At 44.5% G+C, this 23,111-nt stretch overlaps 1 protein-coding gene across 1 annotated transcript; it reads right to left on the bottom strand.

Moving 5' to 3' along the window:
• Positions 1 to 1,965: 1,965 nt before the first annotated feature.
• On the bottom strand, positions 1,966 to 3,753 carry KLHL34 (kelch like family member 34). The gene has a single exon (XM_072854369.1). It carries the CDS (start codon positions 3,751 to 3,753, stop codon positions 1,966 to 1,968), a length of 1,788 nt encoding a protein of 595 aa, XP_072710470.1.
• Between the last annotated feature and the right edge of the window lie 19,358 nt (positions 3,754 to 23,111).

Genomic DNA, 23,111 nt, shown 5'->3' with positions numbered 1-23,111 from the left:
ATTCCTCTCTCTTTCTCTCCCTCTTTTTCTCTCTTTCTCCCCTTTCTCTCTTTCTTTTTCTCTTTCTCCCCCTCTTTCTCTCTTTCTTTCTTGTTATTTTATTGCATTTGGATTGCAAAAGTTTTGCAGATTTTGCACAATTGTACAGAAGAGTGGCCTTTCTGTAGCCCATTTTCAGTAATCCTATATTCAAGTCTATATGGATGACAAATCATGTATTAACGTTTGTATAGAATTCTGGATCCAGTGTAATATTTGTACCATTAGAAGAATATTGTTTGTATAAACTGGACATTTATTTACTGCATGGGTACTGACTTGTATATTAAATTTGTGAGGTTTTTGTAAATTTCTCTTAAAAAATGCTTGACTTGAAATGGATTGTGCTATTGTTCCAAGCATTTAGATTCTCTTGCTATTGTTTTACTGGACCAAAAGTAAATATATTCATATAAAAAAACTCTTTATATCTGATGGATGTATATGCACATTGTGTAGTTGATTCCTTGTCCAAACCAAGGCAGTTCAGAAGACTTAGATCTGTTGCTATGCAACAGCTATTCTGCCTGCACTTTACATTAGTAAAGTCAGCTCGATTGCTTTAAAGGTGAAAATTAAACATTACAGTTTTTTAAGCTAGTCTAGTGACAAAGAACATGTGTCCTATCCGTTGTGCTGCCTTCTTTTAAGACTATTAAATGTTCTTCTAGATATATTTTTATTGTATTAACTCTCAGCCTAGAAAGGGAACACTGTAAAATGAAGTACAATAAATTTAGCTTTTAAATGAACATTTGTGACTCGAGATTCAATTTAGTCCATACCAAAGTGATTCTGCGGCATCTGACCATTTTGCCTGCATTTCTCAGATCCACGCACCTTAAAGTACCCCCATAATCTGTGCCTTCAAACTCTGCCAACATGGCCAAAAAGACTATTGCTGTTTCGGATGTAGGCAGACACTGAATAAAGACTTCTGAAAACCTTCAGTTACCTCCCTCCCCATCGTACTCTTTGGTGAAAGTAAACCTTTTTTGACAGCTGGATTCTGTCCTGTGCTAGTTCAACAGCTATGAACAATTTTACCATTATGACCAGGTACGATAAAGCAGCGTATGCTTCTGAGGTTAAGTATCAAGGCATTAGTTACAGCAACTCCTGTAACATATTTCTTAGAGTCTAATAATAAGTAAGTATACCCATTCAGCTCTGGCCATCTAAACGAACACAAGGTTTGGATACAAAAGAAATGTACTGTACCATTAGTGTGCATATTTAAAATAATGCAAAATAAGCACCTGAAAGGCATGCTACAACAAAGGCTGCTCAGAGAGAAGTGGCTTCTATGAAACAGTCACTTTTTTAACTTATGGCCATAACGGAGTCTACATATCAAAACATCCATGCTTTCTGTCCAGTAATTTCATGCTGGTTAGCTAAGACATTCTTGCCTAGTATGTAGTATATCAAATAATACCTTTTCCTTGGCAGTACTTATTATTAGTTCTTGTAGGCATCAATTTTCCAGTCTTTATACATCTCAACTTTCGTTTTGCTTAGCCACAGCATAAAAATTCAGTAACACTTACCAGCTGGGAAAATTACCTCTGATTAAGAAAAGAGAAAAGATGGATTATATTTTTTAACCTTTGAAAAATCTGACTTGCAACACCTATTAATTGCTATCTAGGTATTATTCTTCTCAAGGATTACGATTCTTGCTCATCGCCTCTAAAGATGCTACTTGCTACCTCTTTCCTCAGTGAGATTGACTTCCAGCTCTATAAGTCCCAGCACGTTTTCCCATGCTGGAGCCAGACTTTCTTGCCTGTTTCCACCAAACATTTGGCTTATCAAAGCAAAACCTCCACTCTGTCACATTCAGTGCCATTGCAATTTTCTTCTTCTTCTCCAGGACCCCCTGCTGGCTCATCTCCTGGGACAATTATTCCGCAGCACGTGAGGTCAGTAGTTTGACGGCCTCTTCTGCTGGCTGTCGCTGTCCTGCTCATCGGCTAGTTCAGAGAGTTGCAGCACGGCACACTGCAGCCCACACCAAGGCAAAGGGGCTTTGCAGATCTCTTCCCAGCCATCGTTGTCGATGTCGTAGCCAACCACGTCTTGCGTGGGGACTTCCTGTGAGTTTTGCCATTTCTTTCCCCCGATAAGAAGAGCTGTTTCCTCTACCACTGCCAGGCCATAGCAAAATCGATCATAGATCAGTGGTCTTAACCGAGTCCATTGGTTTTGATCAGGGTCGTATCTTTCTATTTCAGAGAATGGTTCATATAATCCTAAAAAGGTGAATATGGCTTCTCTGATTGTTGCCATCTGATGCCCAAACCGAGCAATGCTCATGGGGGCTTGTTGCGTCCACTGCCCTTCAAGCGAGCTCAGAGAATATAGGTCCTTGCTTGTGTTGGCTGGGTCTGAGTACTTGCCGCCCGAGATGTATATAGTATTCTTGCAAATGGCACTGGCATGGCCATGTATCTTGCATGGCAATTCCCTGGCCTTCATCCATCTGTCCCTGCTGATGTTGTAGACTTCCACAGACGAATGCAGTGACCCATCCTCACCCCTTCCACCAATGGCAAAGATGTCCTTGCCTAGGACACAACAAGAAAACTGACATCTCTTTTCCAGCATGCCCGTGATTTGAGTCCACGTGTTAAATCTCGGATCATAACGATGGACCTTGTTCGTAACCGATAAGATCTTTCCGGTTTTAGCATCACCCGGGGCACCGCTTTCTATTTCCCCACCCAAGACGTAGAGGAAGTTCCCCACCACGCACACGCTGTGGTTCTGCACCCTATCCCGCAACCGCGTGAGAGCTCGCCATTTGTGGTTGTAAACATCGAAGGCCACCACATCGGTGACAAGCCCCTCACTTGCTGTCCCTCCCCCAAGCAGAATGATCCGAGTTTTCTGGTTCCTCAGCGTGGTGGACTTATCCTGCAGGACAGGCTGTTTGAAGGAAGATGCATGGTAATTTATTGCTTTAATGATCAAGCACTTAATACCTGCAGAGAGGGGCACTTCTGACTGTGTGTAGGCTTTTCTCAGCTCTTCCACCGGGATGAGGCCGTATCTTATGTGCTCTAAAAGGCTGCTTGTGTGAGCCAGCCTGGATTGATCCTGCTTCAGCCACAGCAGCACAAGACTCAACAAGCGGGTTTCTTTCACCATGGGGAGATCTGGTGATTTAACCACTGCTAGCAAAGACCTGAAGTTCAGCTCGAGCAGTCCTGTCAAATCCAAGTCCAGCAGCTTCCAGAGATTATTGACAATGTATTTTTCTGTTGCTGCTAAGGCATCTGGCAGGTAGAACCTCCTGGCCACGTTGGCAGAGAAGCAGCAGTTTTCCAAGGCAAGATTGTTAACTAAGTACTGATTGCACAAGCCAATAGCATCAGTCACTTGCAAGTAGCTTGCAGCTTCCAAGGTATCCTCCAGGCTTTCAAAGGAAAGGGGCAACAAGGAAGTATAAATGAAATCCAGGACATGCTGGAGACCGGTGGGTGAGACAACTTGCAGCTGAATTACACTGGCTTTAGACTCTTGGGTATAACTTTTGAACATGGCTCGGAAATAGTCGCTGGAGCATGCCAACAAGGACTTGTGAGCAGGAAACTCATTTTCCTTGACTTTCAGCAAAATATCGCACAGAAAGCCCTCTGATCTCAGGGTCTGGTACTGGGCGAGCACAGCGGTGCAGTGCGCTTTGCAGTAGGAGAGGAAGTAGCTCATGGTAGGCAATGCAATGCTTTCCCTTTGAGTTATTAAAGCTAAAATGCAATTAGATATTGAAACAGCTGCCCTGCTCAACAGCCATTGCTTGAATGCCCGGCAGACCTCCAGCTGTTAGAGAAAAGCCCAACCGAAAAAAAAAAATCAGTCTCTTGCCTGGCATAGGGGACAGTTAGTAGATTTGTAGTGAATTCAATGCATTCCTGTATAGAAAAAACAGCTGAATGTCGTAACAGCTGTAGGATGCTTACTTTTCTCGCCTCCGTCGCTTGTGCAAGGATGAATGGTCCACGGCTGTGCTGAGCACTTGCTTGGCTGGCCATCAGGTGACAGATGAGGGAGCTAGATGACAATCCCAACAAATGACACTTTGTGTCTGCTCAGCCGTCGCCCTCGACCCTTCTTGCTCCGCAGGCAGATCAAATAGATCCTCTCTGGCTGCCAGCACATGGCTCTGAGCAGACGCAGACGCAGACGAGAAGGGAGCGCTGGCTTTTCTCCTCTCTTGTTTGTGTTTCAAACTCAAATAAGTTTAGACCTCATCACCCCTGGGACAGCAGCCCCCTTTCAGCCTCTTTTCGCACTCTCTTAGGAAGCCTCAGCCAAAGATCAAATCAGTGCCCAGGGATTATTACATGAAGATTTTCTAAGCCCATAAATCTTTGCCCAGCAGGCACTAAGACAACCAAAATATCATGATTAGTCACTGGTTCGATTTGACATGCATTTCTGGGCTCTTTGCTTCACATGACACCGCCATAACTCACAGCTACCAGAATAGCCTCAGGCGCATCCCCTTGTCCCCCCTGCCCGGGAGCCGACCCCAGGCGGGCGAGCAAAGGGGCCAGGGACCGGGCGGACAGAGGAGCTTCCACCGAGAGCCACAGCCAAAGCAGCTGACTTGGAATGACCTGGCTGGAAATCACAAGGGTAACGCATTCACACAACGCGGTGACAAAAATAGATTCCCCCAGTTTGGCCGTAATAATCCGAAATCTGTTTATAGAAGAGGCTTTGCATAATTATGCTCTCGGTTACCAGCTGGGAACAAACCTGGAGCCCCCGGGGACGGGCCGGAGCTGACTCGCTCAGCTTTCTCACTTTCAGTTTGTCCCAATTAGAAGCACGTATATGGGGATTATCCCTGATTTTCACCCGGGCCCTTCAGGGTCTAATTTCTACCAGGAATAGTAGCTCTGGGCAGGCTACACATTCTGACCTCTTAAAGCTTGCTTTTATTTTTCTTTTTTTTTGCCCTGTGTAACTCTGGGTGGGGGTGCTCAGGAATCTCCTCCTGACACCTTTCTTTCCAGGTCAAACATGCTCAGGACTTGCAAGCTGTGACAGGGTTGATAAATGCCAGACCATTTTGCTGCATCATGAGCCAGCAGACTTGGGGGCAGAGGAGGATCCCTCAGGACTGAAAAATTTCACCTTTTGCTCAAGCCAAAGGTAAAGATTTTTTACTGTATTTGCTTATATTTATTTATGTGATGTCATGAAATTCTGGCTCACGCCTGTAATCGAGGGGCGTTTGGGATCTGACTGGATCCTGATGTGGATCATGCATGCCGTGCGACTGTTCTAGTGACCCTAAGCTGTCTTGCTAAGCAGACTGATACCTACACATGCTCTGCTCTGTTTGTGGGGTAGGACTCCAAAAACATCGTTCTTCATTGCCGTATAGCTCTGAAAATTGATTTACTGCTTGAATCCACTTTCCATCATGATATTATAGGCCATAAATCAGGATCTTGCTAAAAAATCTTCCCCCTTGCTAGCAAAATGACATGTATGGGCAGTGGGGATGAAGGAGGAAAGGGATGCCTTGTTTCTCTTTCCTAGTGGCTTTGCCTCTGTCCATGTTGGGACAACTCTAAAGAATTTCAGATGTCGTTAGCAAAGCTGTGCAGTTGAGTCCAAGCTTCTGGTTTGATGCTTTTCCTGTTTTGGACAAACCAGAGACCAGGTACCCCTGTCACCACTCGGCAGTCATGCATGCTGGAGATGAGGGACCAGGCCTTAAATGCTCCCACTCCTAAAGATACTGCTTTCCCCAGTTTAACCCCATAAGGTGCCAGATTTCAATAACATGAGGTGCAGATAAACCTCCACTGTTTCAAAACAGCAAGCCCGGCGCTGCGCCATTGCACTTTCCCCAGGAGACTGAGCGGTGGGTGCAGGGGAGAACGGGGCTGTTCCTTCAGCGCAGGACTGAGTTTGAGGAGCGTTTGTGCAGCAGTTCTGGCATAAGCAAGTCCTGGCACAACGTCTTCTTCTCAAACAGCCTTTGTCCTCCATCAGCCCTTTGCCTGTGCTGCCATGATCGCTCTGAGTCTGGGGACTGGGAGGTGACACCACCAGGAACTGATGCTCAGAGAGGAGCGGCAGGAAACCCAAACACACAACAGGAGGGACATCTCTGCAGCCCGGATCAGGTCCTCAGCCTCCCTCACTGTGTGGCCTCCCCGGCAGATGTAGTGCCCCAACCCAGCGCGCAGCAGAGGCGAGCCACGGCTGGGCAGGCAGCTGGGGACCCACCACCAGGAGAGACCCTTGGCACACGACACCCACCCGATGCACAGAAATTGGACCGGTCTTTTGTCGTTGAGCCATGGCCAACAGCCCCCCAGAGCTGGTAAAGTGCTTAGTGCATGATGGTAAGCCATAGAGGCTGGGACTGAGGACACATAATTAATTAAATCTACTTCCCCTGGATCCACACGTACCAGAAAGGGGTCAGAGATGTGGCTTGGGCAACTGTGGGTATTGCCAGCAGCAGCCAAAACACACTCGCTCTCCCCATCAAGCGATGCACTCGCAGGCACAGGCAACATGCCTTTTCCTCTCCCTCAGCAAGGCCAGGCCAGACACTGCCCAGGCTTGCACCAGTTTTGCTGGCACATGTAAAGTGCCAGCCCTGCACCGACCGCGAGCACTGTAACTTCAGAGAGGCCAAATGAGACCCAGGCTGAACGTCCGTGCCTGTGCCCAGAGTGACGCCGTGTTAACCAAACTGATTGTGCACCACTTGCTCTGCCCAGGAATTCTGTGCACAGGCTGAAGTTTATACAGGTCAGTTGCCAGCTGATCACGGTGCGTTGCCACAGCAGCCGGTGCTGATTTAACTGAACTGATTTAATACGAGTGCCGGATAAGCAGGTCCTATAATTGTATGGAGATTTGCTGTGCGATTCCCTCTCAGACCTACTTCATCTTCATGGCAAGCCAGCTAATAGAAATAGTGAGAATCATGATCCTTCTAAAGCTGTTTATTTGCCCGAAGATTTTTTTTCCTTTCACTTATAATTGAAATAAAGCCAAATCCTTTCCAGTCCCTTGCTCTGGAGTGACAAAAAAAGATTCTCATTATCGAAATGAGGTTTCTCCCTGCTCCACTTCTAGGCAGTTAGCTTTGTCTAACTAGGGAGCCTACTCAGCCAGTACCCTCCTTTGTCAACAGCCAAATTATCTCCAGACGGCAGCTCAAGTCTTCGGCACCTTTGGAGGAATATTTAATGTCCATTAGCAAGAGAGCAGGCAGCGACTAAACAGCTAACTTACGTCTCAGGAATAGACCTAGCACTAGGTGGGATGCAGTCAAGCTATGATCTTGTTTTTCTCACCTGTAATTTGGAAAATCAGATCTAATGTTTGACTCACTAGATGGTGCTTAAAATTAGGGAAACATTAGTGTTTCAATGATATATGATTTGCTGGGAATAGATAATACATTTTTAATCATATGCATCATTTAGACTTTAAATTAGATTTAGATTTCAGGCTTTTAGTATATTTTCTGTTGAAATAATTGCTATACTACAGTAGACAGTCTGCAATAAAAAAGAATATTCAGAGGTGTGCTGTGAAAAATGTAGGCTTCCATGCTTGCAGTTATTTTTTTTCCTATACAAAGCTGAAAAATGGCCTGAATTGCAATGCCATGTTCAGTGTAATCTTGCAAGTAGGCCATCAGTTAATAAACACTTCACCATTGTAAATTTTCCCAATTATTTTTTAAGAGTAAAGGTTATAAAAAGAGTTGTACAAGTAAAATTAGGCTCATTAGTAACAGGTGGCTTACTGTAAAATATTCATTACAAAAATCCACAGTGGAGAATTTCTAAGCTACACTTTGTTCCAGAAGAAATCAGTGCAGTCCAGAGGACAACAGAGCAAACGCTTCAAATGCTTGATAATGATGTACCACATGAACAAATACAGCAAAAGGGAGCCAGATGATGAATGTAATAGGGATGATGTAGCACATAGGTTTTCAGAAGCTACTAATCAGAAAGATCGTATTGATTTAAGTTGTTTTGTAAAAATCATTGGACTAGAGTCTGTACTTCATCCTTGAATAATCATTCACAATAGTATTTGGGTCACCCCATCTATTTAAAGTGAAGGATGTTTAGCCTGGGAAAGCAGTCTTTAAGAACGAAACAGTAAGAGGGAGCAATTTTCTTGCAGCTAAAAGCAATGTATGGTGAGATCGTGTCTGTGTATAAAACCGCAGGAGAAAGTTACCGGCTTGGATGAGGTGGGCTGAGGCTGCGAGGTTTCTGTTTTGGCAGGGGGAGGCTGGGGGCGCATGTGGCTTTAAGCACTGTCTCTGTGTGAAGGAGATGGAGGTGCCCACAGGACACTTTGCCCCCTGTGAGCTGGGGGAGCAGGAAATCAGCGCAGGGCAGAGCATCCCCCAGCCCATCGGAGGAGTCTGCAAACCCTCGGTACACCATATCCATCCATGTGCCATCTAGGAAGGGACTGTGCCTGAGGACGATGCTGGCAAGAAACTTTGGCTGAGTGCAAGCCTCCGTCTGCCACTGGGGAGAAGAAGAGGTTTAGTGTGATCAGGAGTCAGAGCAGGGATCCCAGCCAAAGCCTGCTGCAAGGCCATGTCTGCTAAGCCATGGCTACATGGCAGCTTTCTGTGGTTTTTTGGAAAAAGAGGAGGAAAGGAGGGAATATGACTGGCACACCTGGGTTGGGGGTGCCATGCCCCAACGGGGTTACACGAGCACTAACTACATCGATGCGAGAAAGCGTCCTGTGTCAAACTGTGAAAGGCAACATGAAATAACAATCTTTCAATTAGCCTGTGCTTCATTTGTTTCCTCTCTCTTTTTTCCAGGTTCCCTTTCGTTCACCTCCCATGAAGACAGATGTTGTTATGGCTTCCCTTGCTCTCTCAGTGGGTTAGACGTGAGCTTCCCCAGTGAATGAAAAACAAGTTGGGAAAGTTTTTAACTTGGGTTCCCGTTTCAGAGTGACTGCAACGGGATGATTTAGGCAATGCAGCTGCAGGATAACGAAGGCAAACGTGTATTTTAACAAGCCCATTGCAGAGCAGTGGCCTTCACAGCGCTTCACAGCGGAGGGCAGTTCTCACCCGCTGCTTGGGGTCTGGCTGCTCCTGTGATGGTCTGGCGGCACTGGAGATGCTCTCCATCGAGCCCTTGCTTTTCCCCCCCAGGCAGCCAGCGCTGCCCGTGCTGCACCGGGGGCTGAGAGGGACCTGCGGCCCCTGCCCAGGGACACCTTCACTCTGCACCCAGCTCAGGGCTGCTCAGAGACTGTGCTGGCTGCTGACTTTGCACGGTGAGGACACACATAGCCCTAGCTGAAGCCGCTCTGCTCACAGGTCACCTCTGTATGCATGGAGGTCCCCTTGCTATAAAAGGAACATTTCTGACCCCCATGAAGCTGTCCTGCCTCCCCAAGACCTTGTGGCTGGTTGAACTGGGTTCCCAAACTTTCTTTGCTTGGGAACAGCTAGTATCAAAAGGTGCAGTTTTGGGCTGTATGACCACTAATGGCAGGAGAGCTGGGTCTTGCCCTTCTGTCTGTGGTTGGATACACCCAGCAGCTCCCAGCTCTGACCCTGCTGCAGATAGCCCAGTCCACCCTGATGCCATTTCTGTGCTCCTAGTGATACGTGTACCCAGTACAAAACCATTATAACTGGTATCCACACCTCAGGTCTAAGAAAATGATAAGGAAATGGAGCAACATGCTTCCCATGTTGCAATGGTCTCTTAATGCATTTACTTGTAATTAGAACTGGGATTTGTTTTTATAGGGGTAGAAATGTAAGGAACAACCAGTGCTCTGGGACCACAGAGGAGAAAACACAAATGGTATTCTCCTCTATTAGGACCCCATATAGATGAAGTAAAGCTAAGAGTCTTCACGGAGTTTGCTGCAGACTGCAGAGGTCTCTCTGAAATCAAGGTGCTTTTCACATAAGCTGGTTAGGATTCAGCTCTTCCATCCTTTTTCATTCCCTAATTCACATTCAAGCAAATGCTCTCTAAGATATAGACTGTTGCTTAGCAAAGTAAAGGTTACAGTGTAATCAGCTGCTGTTAGTGCTGTTACTCTATGAGATAATGAGAGCCTGGTGTCCACACTCAATTGATCGCTAAATCTGTTCCTAGAATCATCATCGTCATCGTCATCATGGTTAGCAGCAGCAGCATGTTACCTAGTGACTCCAGACCCAGTCTGCAACTCTCAGGCTTACCCTTGAGACTGAAAGGATTGCACCTGCACCTGCTAATCCTATTTCATTTGCTTAGAAGCACTCACATTTGAAAGTGGGAGAGACAGCTAAGGGAAAGCACCCAAGCCCTCGCGCGGGGTGAAGTGCAGCTGGAGTGAATTGCACGTGCTGAAGGATGGATGATGGATGGCAAACCACCAAGTTTGTAGAGGGCTTTTTGTCTTAGTGACTTCTGACTGAATAAAGCCATGCTGGCGTGTGGCAAAGGCATTGATGGGATGTGTTTTATGCACCCTCCTAATCTTTATGAGTTACCGAATGGTGTGTGACTAGCAAGCCTCAACAGTCATTTGTCAGGCTGAGCTCAGAGCCAGTCCAGCAGTGGCATAAGGTACTGGTGGCCCTACTCACCAAACAGGGAGAGAGACATCTCCCTCCAGACTAGACACAGCCTTCTAAATTCCACTCCTGGAAGAAATTTCCAGGGTAGTTATAGGAACTGGACTGCATATGTCAAGTTTTCCTCTCCAGCAGAGAGTCCTGGCACACCATGGCTTCAGTCATCTCCCCTCTTCCCCTGGGATGAGCTGGATGCATACTGGGCATGCATATAAGCTGTGGATAGCGGTGAGCCAAACCCCTCATCCCCAAAACACTCTCCAAGAACTAATGTACTATGAGCTCATTTTTATTAATTTTTACTTTACAGTTCTTGTGCCAGCAACAATGCAAATATTGACTTCCTCATGGAAGTGCAAGGGTTTGGCTGCCCAGAAAAAAACACATAGTCTACTTAAACCAGCTCAAAAGGCTGTAGAGATACTGACTTTTTTTTCCAGCAAGTTTATTTAGGTCTCAGCTGCCTAGATCAAGGATTGACATAAGTGACTCTCAAAGGGAGTGAACATAGATAGCCCATGCTCTGAGCTCCAGCGGCATGCATCTGGCACGACAGTGCAGCGTCGCTTTCTTTGTACAGTGGCAGAGTTTTCAAGGGACCTTTGGATTTTGCCTGAAATGGAAAAGTTGGTGCTGTATGTTAGCTCTTCTGCCACACCAAAGAAATGAAATTGTAGACAGGTAAAGAGAAAAGCACAGGGCAGATGGACCTGAAACCTATGAAAGCCTTTGGGGGGAAACATAAAGTTCAAAAAGCCTAAGAGCAAACCACCTTCCCAATAAAAAGATTTATCTGTCTGTTGGTCTACCAGGTGGCCCATCTCCCAAGGGTGCTAGGTGTCTCTCAGCAGAACCATGGGATTTGTCTGACATTAGAAGTCAGTAGCCCATGGACAAGCTGCTCTAGCCTTGCTAAGGTACCAAGCAATGCACCCAGAGTAAGCACATGCCCTCCTGAGGGATGTGGGTCAGCCTGAGATGCCCTCTCAGGTGGACTGGCAAAACTCCTCCTGCAGTAAAGAGACAGTGCTCTTTTGGGGTGAGGGTGGGGAAGATGCTTCAACAGGATGCCATGCTTCTTCCAGAAAATCCAGAGTCCTTACTCACACAAAACTAGTCCAGTTGCATCCTCCTCCCCTGTCTGCGGAGGCAGCCCTGATGCCTAGGAACCTCCTCTGATCCTTACACTGGTCATGTCAAAGGGGAGAATGTGAACGAGAGCTGGAGTTACATGAGAAATGTGGTTAAATGGAGCTGCCATACAGTGGTGTAAATTTGATATCCCACCATTGAAAGGGAGAGGAGATTAAAAATAAATGCACATGCTTCAAATTCTTTAAACTTACAAGTAATGACATTGCTAGTACTTTCTGAAGGTAGTGCAATGACAGCAATACAGTAGTTTAGGCCAACATTGACCAGCTTGACAGGGTACAACCACGGCTTTCCTACCTTCTGGCCTCTTCCAGTCTTCCCCTTCACTGAACTATGGTCCAACAAGCAAGTTACCGCAAAGAAAATTTCCTTAATTTACACTATGGAAATGACAAATCCGGTCAGAGGAGACCTGATTTTAAAAGGTAAGTAGGTTTATATATGCAGAGGAGTAGATAATCTCTGTGCCTACAACTTCATTTAGCTCACAGTAACATATGAATGTGCCTACAGCCCTGGTAAAAAAAAGTCAAAATTAATATATTAGCTTCACAAACTAGGCCTGAGGCAGACTTCTAGCCCATCACTATGCAGGGAGCTACTGTGCGCTGATAGTATAGCACTTCCATTACACTAGCTAAGCCAAAGCTTTCAAAAAGATAGATTGCATTAAGTATATTCTCTCATACTTCCCAACAACAGCACCCTAACATCATTTCCAAGGCTGGATGATTACACTCCCTTGAAAAGAAAACACTCAAGTTCAGAAGATGCCTTGAAATAGCCATATCCACTCAATTCTGACACACACCAACTGTATATGTGAAATAACAAGCAATCTACACAAACAAACTGCACGCACTGATATTTCTACTACTCTTGACTATGGTTAAGAGGCTGTAAGTAGCAATAATAGGAAATGAAAGCAGTCACCATATAAATCACCTGTCCATTTTTCCCCAAGTGGGTTTATTTGCCTTTGACAAAACAAAACAGGTATTAAAAGTCTGACAGATCTTCTGCAGGGGGTTATATTTTGCAATTTTATTTAAATGAGCTTTGTGATATAATATGTATTTTCCAGTTCAAAGCTTACAGAGTTGTATGGAAATAGGGGCTGGTTTTGATTCCTTTGAAGCCAAGAGGAATTTGCTATCAACTCTGGTACAAGCAGAAATGCAACATTCTTAGCATAGAGAAGTTTTGGGGGCCAAGGTATCTGTCCTAGCTTAATTTTTCAGCCTTATATACCAGCTTTCTCACCTGATATGCAGGGCATCTTCAGCTCCCAACTGAAATAAAGGTTGTATTAAAGATCAGACCCTTTACAATTGAGCCCCTCATCTGCTATAGAAGAGAACCTGATGAGTTTCTATTTATGTGAGTTATCTTTAATGTGTTAACTCTTGATGTGTAGACATTACATCAGTGGTCTGTATGGGGTGAGCAGGCCCTAGTGAGCAAGGCTGGGGAAAGGCAGCAATAATCTCTGCTCAGATGCTCCCATGCTGCAGCCTTCACTGACGCTTTAGGGAGCAGTCTTCAGCCACCAGCGTTGCATGGCTGCCCTTGCTGTCGCTACTGCTGATTTCACTTGGGTTACTTCAGAAGCAGATAGGCTTGCAGGATTGTTTCCTACTGCCTCACCCTCTGGAAATATTTTCATTAAATTATAAAAAGGTTGATCTGATTTTTTTGATTTATTTTTTTTTTGCAGCTAGGCAGGTAGGGCCTTCTCCTGATCTTCCTCATATACTCAGAAAAGAGTTACTGGAGAAAATACCACATTTCCACAGCCTCCCGTATTACAACACATTACCACAACCTCCAGAAAAGAGGTACTGAAGAGAACTTAAGTTCCTATAGGCTATTTGTGGTTTCCCATACACTGAAATTCTCAACTACAAAGATGAACGGAGAGAATAAATAGGCATCGCTAAGACATCAGGAACAAAGGTGTTCATGGCATTTTCAAAGGCAGAAAGAGTAGTTAGAGGGCAGGTCCCTTCAGGCAGCTAAACAATCCTAATGGCCATTGCTGCTCATGACAATGTCCTTCCTACTTATTAAAATGCAGTGATTCTGTTATCAAGGTGACACCAAACTGTCCGATTTGGTTCAGGACAGTGTTGTGTACAATGGGCACTTTAGAAACACTCAGAAAGTGCTAGCAACTGCCCTCCCATGAGGCTACTGCTGTAAGTCACTGCTGTCAATAAATCTTGTTGCTCTTAATTGTTTGGGTTTCTCTGAGAAACAAATATTTACCAGCTTCTGGTTTGCACAGTCTTCTAAAGGTCACAGATGCTAGCTCCAAGGGGAGCCAAGCTATTCAACCTTAAACTATTTAACGTTGGCTTCCTGTGCAAGACTGCACTGCCATAAAAGCACGCGTCGCTATGGGACTTATGTGTAAGGATGGAGCAGTAAAGTTATTCTCCTCTTGGCCCATTTCAGCATGTTATTTTTAAAAGCTTATGCATTCAGTGATGGAAATGGATGCCTTCATTCTGCTTATCCTTTTGGATGGGGTTGATGTGTTGAGTGCTACCGGTCTGCTGGGAAGTCAGAATTACTTTCTCATATAATAAATCTGGATGAAGGGGAGAGAAAAGGATTTTCTTGGGATTGTTATTGGTGGTGAAAGTTTGTATTAAGAAAAAAAAAAGGTCCAGGTTTTCCAAAACTACGATAGCCCTTCTACGTCCACTACACAGCTATATGTAGTAACCTGTAGCTCCAAAAAAGCTTCAACTCATCTTAGCTACTGGCCTCATCTCAACTTCCTAAGACTATTCAGACAAGAAATGTTCTCTGGCAGTTATTTCTTATACCTACCTTTCATTTCATTGTGACCAAAAATCCTAACCAGGAGAATTTCTGGGGAAGCTTTTATCAAATTTTGTGCCCTGACTCTTTTCATGCTGACTCTTTTCATTTGAATTACATAATTTCTAGTAACACCAATCACGTGTAAACTCATCTGAGCTACTTGCCTGTGAAGGCAATAAAGTGTGTGCTGAGCTACACCCTCTGCCTGGTGCAGTGGTTTGGGGTTTGACTTTTAAACTTTTAGTCATTTCTCCTCTTCCTTTTCTGCCTTGTTTTGGTTTTGGTCTGTATAGGCATTAGAGAAGGAGAAGCTCCACATGACTGGGAGCTACCCATTCTTCTCCTGGCTGGGATCCTTTAGCTCTTGCTTGGGTTCAGCAAGAACCAGCTCATTTTCTTTTAAGACTTGTTATTTTTGTCATCTGACCTAGAAGAATCACAAGAGACCAAGGTCCCCACTTAAGAGCCCCTTGCATGCAGGTTAATCATGCCTTGGGAAATATAAGGTTTCCTTTCTCACCCCTAGGATGGAAATTGATAGGATTGACATAATTTTCTAATTTGATTGCTCTACTCAGCGTTCTATGTTTCCTGCATAAGCATCACATGTAATATCACCCATATATGTTACATTTATGCAGGCCAATAATATCAGCTTTAAATTGGGAAACACTTCCTAACAGTAAAGATAACAAAATGCTAGGATAGGTTGCCTAGGGAGGTTGTAGGGTTGCCATCGTGGATGGATCTTTAAAGTGTGCTGTAAAGAATATATTCCCTACAAATCTGCCTGGAATTAGGCAAGTATAGATGCTTGGGCTCCGAGGCAAAGAGGTGGATTAGATGGTCTTTTGAATCCCTCTGAGGGCTGTACTCTAGGATCTTCTGCTCATGATAAGCCTTCAATCACAAAGTAAGTCCTCTGAACTATGAGGCATGTGTTTTATCAGGCCTTGGTGATTCACACAAGTGATTTTCTAAATAGAGATGCTTTGCTGAAAAACAAAAGCCTTGAACAGCAAAAAGCTTGGGACGAATGCAGGTGTGTGATGCTTTGGAGACACTATAATTGCTCTGTTTGGAAAATTTACTGAGCATGTCAGTAAGCTGAAAGTGTACAGGACAAAAGGCATGCAAAGTGTCTGCCTGAAAGCACTGCCTCTCTTCACAGGAAGAGCCATTGGAAGGTCATTGCCCAGCATCGCTGCTGGTTAAAAGCTGCTCCCCGGGGACATTGGGACTTGGGCACTTTTGCTGAGATCAGTCCGTAAAGAACGCATTTTTGACAACTGACTGGAGTAGTACAGAAATGAACTCCACCACTGCTGACATCAGAGTTATTTTTTATTTTTTCTTTTTCTCCCCTGCCTCACATAAAGATAAACAAAGTGGGTAGTTTTCTATCTTATTTGACATTTGAAAAGTAGATATAGTTCTTGTTCTGGATATTAGGGTATTACGAATTTGCATTTCTGGGTGTGCCTTGGTTGTTTTTCCTTGAAGAGAAGGAGCAAGGCATGTAAAATACCAGTCAGCCAAAAAAATCAATAAGCAGGAATGTAACAACAGCCATATTCTTCTGTCGGATTCATCCTGTCCTGCACCAAGTCGATACAGGTGCAGGACAGAGACCCCCTTGCAGAGTTGGAAGCTGCTCTTGGTAAAGGTTTGCTGGGCAATGCAACACCAGTGTGAATGCTGGGACACAATGAGCAAAATTCTGGACGAATAATGTCTCCTCATCGACATACACGTGCGTTTCCTGAAATAACCATGCCATCCTGCAATGCAAAATCACTTCCCCAATGTGCTGGTTCACGTGCTGCTCAAGCAGGCCAGAATGACTTTGCAGTGGAACACACAGCCAAACTAAAGAAGCTCTCAGAGGGCTGAGATAGTCTCTGCTTTGTGGGGAAGGACTAGAAATCCTGGGCAGCCAGGCTGCTTCCCCATGGATGTGAGGAGCTCCCTGCAGGACAGCAAGGCAGGAAGCCCTGACCAAGTGGGCTGGATGGGGTGACCATGGGAGAGACGAGGCTGGCAGAGCCTGGATCCTGCTGGAGGGAAAGGGAGGGAAGGGGAGGCCCCTGGTCCTCCCTCCCTGCTGCCTTGGCCCACCATCACCCTAGTGAGATGCGGTTTGGGGGGCAGCGGTCCCACATGATGCCTTTCTGAATCATGCTCTTCCTCAGGCTCCTCCAGAGCCCACGATCTGCTGAGGCCCTTCTCCAGGTGAGCACTGGTGAGCCATGGGCTTTGTACATAAAACACCAATACATGAAACGAAGTTCACCCTCCCACAGGGTGAAGGATGCTGTTCGTCTTCTTTCCTCCCTTGCAGCCTACACTCTTCTGAGTGTCTCTCTCTCTCCCCCTGATTCTCCGAGGCTGCAGGCAAAAGCAACCGCTGGTACAAAGCAGCGTAGCTTCAGCGACGTGGATGACATGGTGCCATGCTGCACCCGCAGATGACCTGGCCCTTGGTTTTAGGTCAGCAACGTGACTGTAGCACATACAGCTTTTGCTTGCCTTGCCAGACATGTGGCATAGCAGAGTGTGTTCCTCTCTTCTCAAGGGCAGGGAAGAGCCTAGACGTCCCATTTGTGTCACAACAACTATATGAATTTGATGCTGACTGAATTTTCTCAACCGTGTGGTGCCGTCCAGTGTCATTTTGCTGATCTCCACAGAGCTCTCCACCCTCGCACTGCCCTGCCTGGTAGCTCTCAGCGTGACGTTGGTCAGCAGCATTTTATTGGAGAAACAGTCAAAGCAGGGAATTAAAACGAGGCCTCATTCAGAGGCATTAGTGCCTGAGTCACTGGGATGTCATTCAGGCGTGAGGACAGCCTGTGAAGACTTTCAGATCACATGCGTGCATGACATTTAGAAGAGGTGGGTGACCTCATGGGAGATTATCTGAGAGATCTAAACTGTCCATAGAAAGTGGTATTGGAGGCTTTCATTTATCCTCGCTAACCTTCAGCAATAAAAACGGAGGATGAGCGCACTGATGTGCATGCAGGAAGTATGCGAGAAGCGCTGAGAACATTGTGAAAGCTAGAGGGCTGGTACACCATACCCCAGCTCCGGTGACACATGGCTGTCATGGAAAGAGGGGGGAGGAGGACACTATGCATTTCACAGGGCAGAGAGCTTTATTTGGTTTTTTTTGTGTGTGTGCATTTGCTACTTGACTGTGCAGTAAAAGTTAAGAATTTGTGCTCCTTTCCTGGTTTCTGTAGGAAAGCATGAATTTGGGTATTCTCCTGACCTTCCGAATTCTAGATCTGGCCACCAGGCCAGGGCCAGCCTTGGCAGCAACTGTGAGGGCAATCAGCAACACTGAGAAGTAGAGCCCTAATTATTCAACCCCCTCAGCTTCTTCCATCACTCACCCTGCATCTCCAAATCAGCACCTCATTACACACTAGGACTGTTGGTGGGGAGCAAGGTAGTTTTCCTGAGTTCAGTAACAGTAAGGATCCAAAGGGCCCTGAGATGTCTTCTCAAGTCTTTGTCCTTCCTCTAAGCATTCACCTGTCGTGTGTCAGCCCAGCGCATACCTTTCTCCAGCCTGCTGGACCTGAGCTCCGGTGTCCCTGCTCAGCTGTCTGTTAGAAAATTTGAGCAGGAGGAAAGGAGCAGTATGGCAGCAGGGATCTTGGTAGCCCTGAAATCACTCTTGCTCCCTGGTTTGTTTCTCAAAGCAGAAACCTACACTGATGTCCTCTTCTGCCTCTCACTCCCACCTTCCCCTTTTCAGTCTCTAGGAGTTGACCCCTCTTGTGTTCTCCCACTGTACTTGATGAGTCCATCTACTCATATGGATCCTCTCTTTGTCCAAGCAGGCACGTGAATCCTGCCCCTTTTGTCCAAACTTAGAATCATAGAATCGTTTAGGTTGGAAAAGACCTTTAAGATCATCGAGTCCAACCATAAACCTAACACTGCAAAGTCTACCACTAAACCATGTCCCTAAGTGCAACATCTACACGTCTTTTAAATGCCTCCAGGGATGGGGACTCCACCACTTCCCTGGGCAGCCTGTTCCAATGCTTGACAACCCTTTTGGTGAAGAAGTTTTTCCTAATATCCAAGCTAAACCTCCCCTGGCACAACGTGAGGCCATTTCCTCTTGTCCTATCACTTGTTACTTGGGAGAACAGACCAACACCCACCTGTCCCAACCTCCTTTCACCAACCTCCAACACCCAACCTCCTTTCAGGTAGGTGTAGAGAGCGATAAGGTCTCCCCTCAGCCTCCTTTTCTCCAGATTAAACAACCCCAGTTCCCTCAGCCGCTCCTCATCAGACTTGTGCTCCAGACCCTTCACCAGCTTCGTTGCCCTTCTCTGGACACGCTCCAGCACCTCCATGTCTCTCTTGTAGTGAGGGGCCCAAAACTGAACACAGTATTCGAGGTGCGGCCTCACCAGTGCCGAGTACAGGGGACCGCATGGTCAACCCCTATGTGCTAAGAAGGACAGAAGACACTGTGTGCTGCATCATTACAAAGTCCAGTTCAGCTACATGCTGACTTCTGCATTTCTGCTCAGGTCAGGGTTTGCTTTATCAGTTTCCTGATAGAAGGGAGATCTGTTAAGACCCATTCTGACCCTGCAAATGATCAGCTAGGAAGGTCATAAGTATTAGATGAAGATGAAGAACCACTGTATTAGATGAAGAATACTCTCAATAGAAACTATTGCAGTACCTGTAAAAAACATTTACTAAGAATGCAGCATCCATAAGAAAGACAAATCGAATTCCAGTTTCACTAAAAATACACCAAAGGATTAGGTCACTTTTCACAGTACGACATCCAGACAAAATCAAATTTAATTAGTTAGCAGACAAGATTTATCAGCCACCAGTGCATGTGAAACCCACAGTTGGTATCAGGGCCAGAACATTGTCACTTTGCTATTGCACTTGGAGTTAGTCACCAGTCTTCTGCAGGATATCTTTGAAAACATCCACTTCATAGTAATGTAGTGGAAAGTGAGTAAAACATATGAACAGATGTGTTCATTTCATAAATGGCTTTAGACTGCTTCCAACGACTCAGGAAAACTGGATTTTACCAAGTTTGACCAATCTTATGTCCAAACCTTAGATTTTGTCTCTAGAGAACTGTTTTATCTAGGGGCATAAAGTAAGGAGCAAAGCTCCAGTACTTTTTGAGGGCTGAAAAACTGGCGTTAGGGGGAGTTTCCTTTGTAATTATTCACGCACCAGTAGTACTAGGCAGCTTATATACCAAAACTAGGATTTTTTTGCCAAGCACATTACTTAATCTGCTTCACTTATAAAGCAAAAACTCATTCAAATTAAATGTGCGCACATTAAGGAAACCAAGACTTAGTCACAAGGGCAAAAGAAAATTGTTTCAACATTTTGGCCCTAAAGCTATTACCAAGAAAAATACAACTACTTTCCTTGGACAGCCTTCTCTGATTCTCTTCTCTCAACATCAATTTTTTATAATACAAAATGTTCAAAGTGCCAGATTTTTATTACATCTTCCCATAAATAATTTACAGACAGCATGGAACAAAAGATAAATAAAAGGGCCATCTTTATCACCCTTGTGATTGCACTGAGCATAGTCCTGGTAAAATGCCACTGAACTCAATGAACTGTATCTCAAGACTTTGATTTTGGGAATTCACATCCATAAATACAGTTGCATGTAACTGCAGATGTTTTGCTGTTACAGTAAGTAAAGTAGTACAGTGGGGCCTTCCTTTCACTACTAAGAATAATGGCTTACCCCATCAGAGAAAATGCAAACCTGCCGGTTTAGTTCTATGATTCAAGTTATGCATAAAGCCAAGCCTCCAGAGTTTTAAGGCAAGTAACACTGTTTGTCTTAGAAATGCAGAAGCATTATAATCTTTTAACTGAAAGTGATTAAACCAGAGTCATCAATTGAAATACATTCAAACTCACCAACATTTTTCTGGTAGCAGTAATTATTTTATCTCTACATTTATCTTTACCTCTAAGCTAAATATGTTTGGATTTTTCTGTGCAGATGATCAGAGAAATCATTACAGCATGTTTTTGTTCAGTGGCCGACGATTAACAGTCTCTCCCCAAATGTGCCAGGGTCTTGCTGTCTCATTAGACTAAACCCTTTGCCATGGGCAGACCGCAAAAACTATTTCTGTTTTTCTAACAGAACATGTCTCCACCACATTGTTGAACAGCTTCTCAGAAAATTATGTTCAGTTAGATTAAAGAAATCTCTCTTTCGGCATTGGGACAAAAAATATTACAGTGCAGAGAACTGGGTAGGGAGTTAACAAAGGAAACTCTTCCTCCACTTTACGTGCATGGGGCTTAGTGACACCAGGGCAATACTGTCCCTTGATTTACTGTCACGTGCACCATGTGGAGACCAGAGCATAGGGATGACATTGAAATCCAGCTATTTTGCTTTATTTCATGGGTTCTTCATTAAGCAGGTTAGGGGTTTTGGGGTGGAGGGGAGTTTGGTTCAGTTATGATAACTAACTATTTTGTTGCAACTGTTCCTCTGTCTTCACTGCCGAGGGGTGGTCACGTATCATCTCGTTAGTGAGGCGGCAATATATAGCTGTTAGTGAGTTTGGTTCATACCGACAAAGGCTGGCACGTAACCACGTGAAATACGCATAATTTTAGCATGATCTGTTATTACGTATTTCTGTGCTCACCCTTCATTGTAAGATCTCAATCTTTCCCTAAATTTGTGCCAAAATGTAACATGGGGGGGGCAAAATTTTCCAGAAGTAATAGACTGCAGAGTTGCTTGGGGCATCTTTCACTGGTCTGTGTATGCCCTACAGTCAGACCCTTTCATAAGACTTAGATGAAAAGTAACATCGCTAGCACATGATGGTTTGGACCAGTTGTTAACAGTTTGCTAGCTGAGACACAGAGAGCCTTCATAGCCTCCTTTTTTTCTAGTATTTAGGTGCTAATTTTATGCTTTAATAAAGATTCCTTGTAATGCTAGGACCTAACTCAGAGTCCTCACTGATCCCCACGCCCCATAGCTGTCAGCCTCGAGATGGTTTCAAATTATATATATTTTGAAATTGTGTTTACAACAAAAATGAAGCTAAGAAAAAACATTATTTGCTTCTGCCTAGCCCCTCCCCACCATTAAGATATTTCAGTGGCCACTGGTGGTACCCCTCCACTTTGTAGCAAGGAGTTGAAATCTGGCAAAAGAAGCACGTGTCTGTGTCAGGGATGGGTTTTTTTTTTTCTTTCACTTACACATTCAGACGTGATGACTGGGATGTGTTCCTAGCTCTTCCCATGCCCTGGAATTTCCACTATGAAGTTTCCTAACTGTGAAAGGAGGGGAAAAACATGTGGCTTTACCTTTCCGCAGTTCTCTGAAATGAGTATTTTTAAAGTGAGTAAAGAATAATAAAAGCTGAGGCCCTGACTCATCTCGCCTTCAACATGCTTTTGGCTCAAGAGATTGTGTTTTCTCCTCTTTTTATCACTTCCATACTGGCAGGAACAATGCAGTCCAATATCAGTGACTGATAATGCAGTGTGGGGGAAAATTGTTCATTTTCGATTGAACAGACGTGTTAATCTTATCGGTATGTAAATGAAAGGTGCTTCTGATGCATTCTGCCTCTTGACACTTTCATTTCAACCTGTCTTCTGGGGATGTTCGCCTCCAAGGAATGCATTAAGGGAAATCAGCCATGAGCATAGAAGGATGAAGGAGGATAGTAAGCAATGTCAGTATTGCATATTGAAAGTAAAAAATACAAGAATGTCCTTTTAATTGAGCTGCAGCAAGTAGAGCTCCTTTCTAATTTCCTGTACAAAGCCATGCAAAGATATGTAATAACTTAAAATACAAAAATATTGCCAGTTAGCTTTTGTATTGTTTGATGTAGCAAGCAAGAATTAAATGGATGTCACTGTTCGCAATATTCAACTTGAAATCTGTTTTCTAACCAGAATAATTATCTTTATTTTAATTGAATAAACAAGAGCCAGGCAGAGAGTTTCAGAGCATGTAGAATAGTTTTCAATCAACAGTAGAAGAATATTATCACAAAACAGCTCCTCTTATCCCTTTACAGTAAATAACACAAGAGAGACCAAGGAGACACAGTGTATTAAATTTCTCTAACAATAAGATCTCATTTCCAAGAATAGAATATGCATTGAGCAGTCTTTATTTATGTACAGTCCGTAGAAAACAAGTGTCAGGAGTTAATCATCATATGTAAGAGTTGGTGTGATCATACATGATTTTTGCTCAGCATCAGTATTTCAGTGTCCCCTTTTTATATGGGCTTTTGAAGACAGTGATCCTTCAACCTATATTCAGGAGCATGTTCCGTCAAGGCTGGGTGACCTCTTTATTTCAATAAAGGTTGCAGGTTTTCTGTCAGCTAGCTCACATCTTGTATTTTCATTGTATAAAGTAAAGGTGATG

Source organism: Ciconia boyciana, chromosome 1 (genome assembly GCF_034638445.1).
Source record: "Ciconia boyciana chromosome 1, ASM3463844v1, whole genome shotgun sequence".
NCBI classification, from domain to species: domain Eukaryota; kingdom Metazoa; phylum Chordata; class Aves; order Ciconiiformes; family Ciconiidae; genus Ciconia; species Ciconia boyciana.
This window is presented reverse-complemented; position numbering and strand designations above follow the sequence as displayed.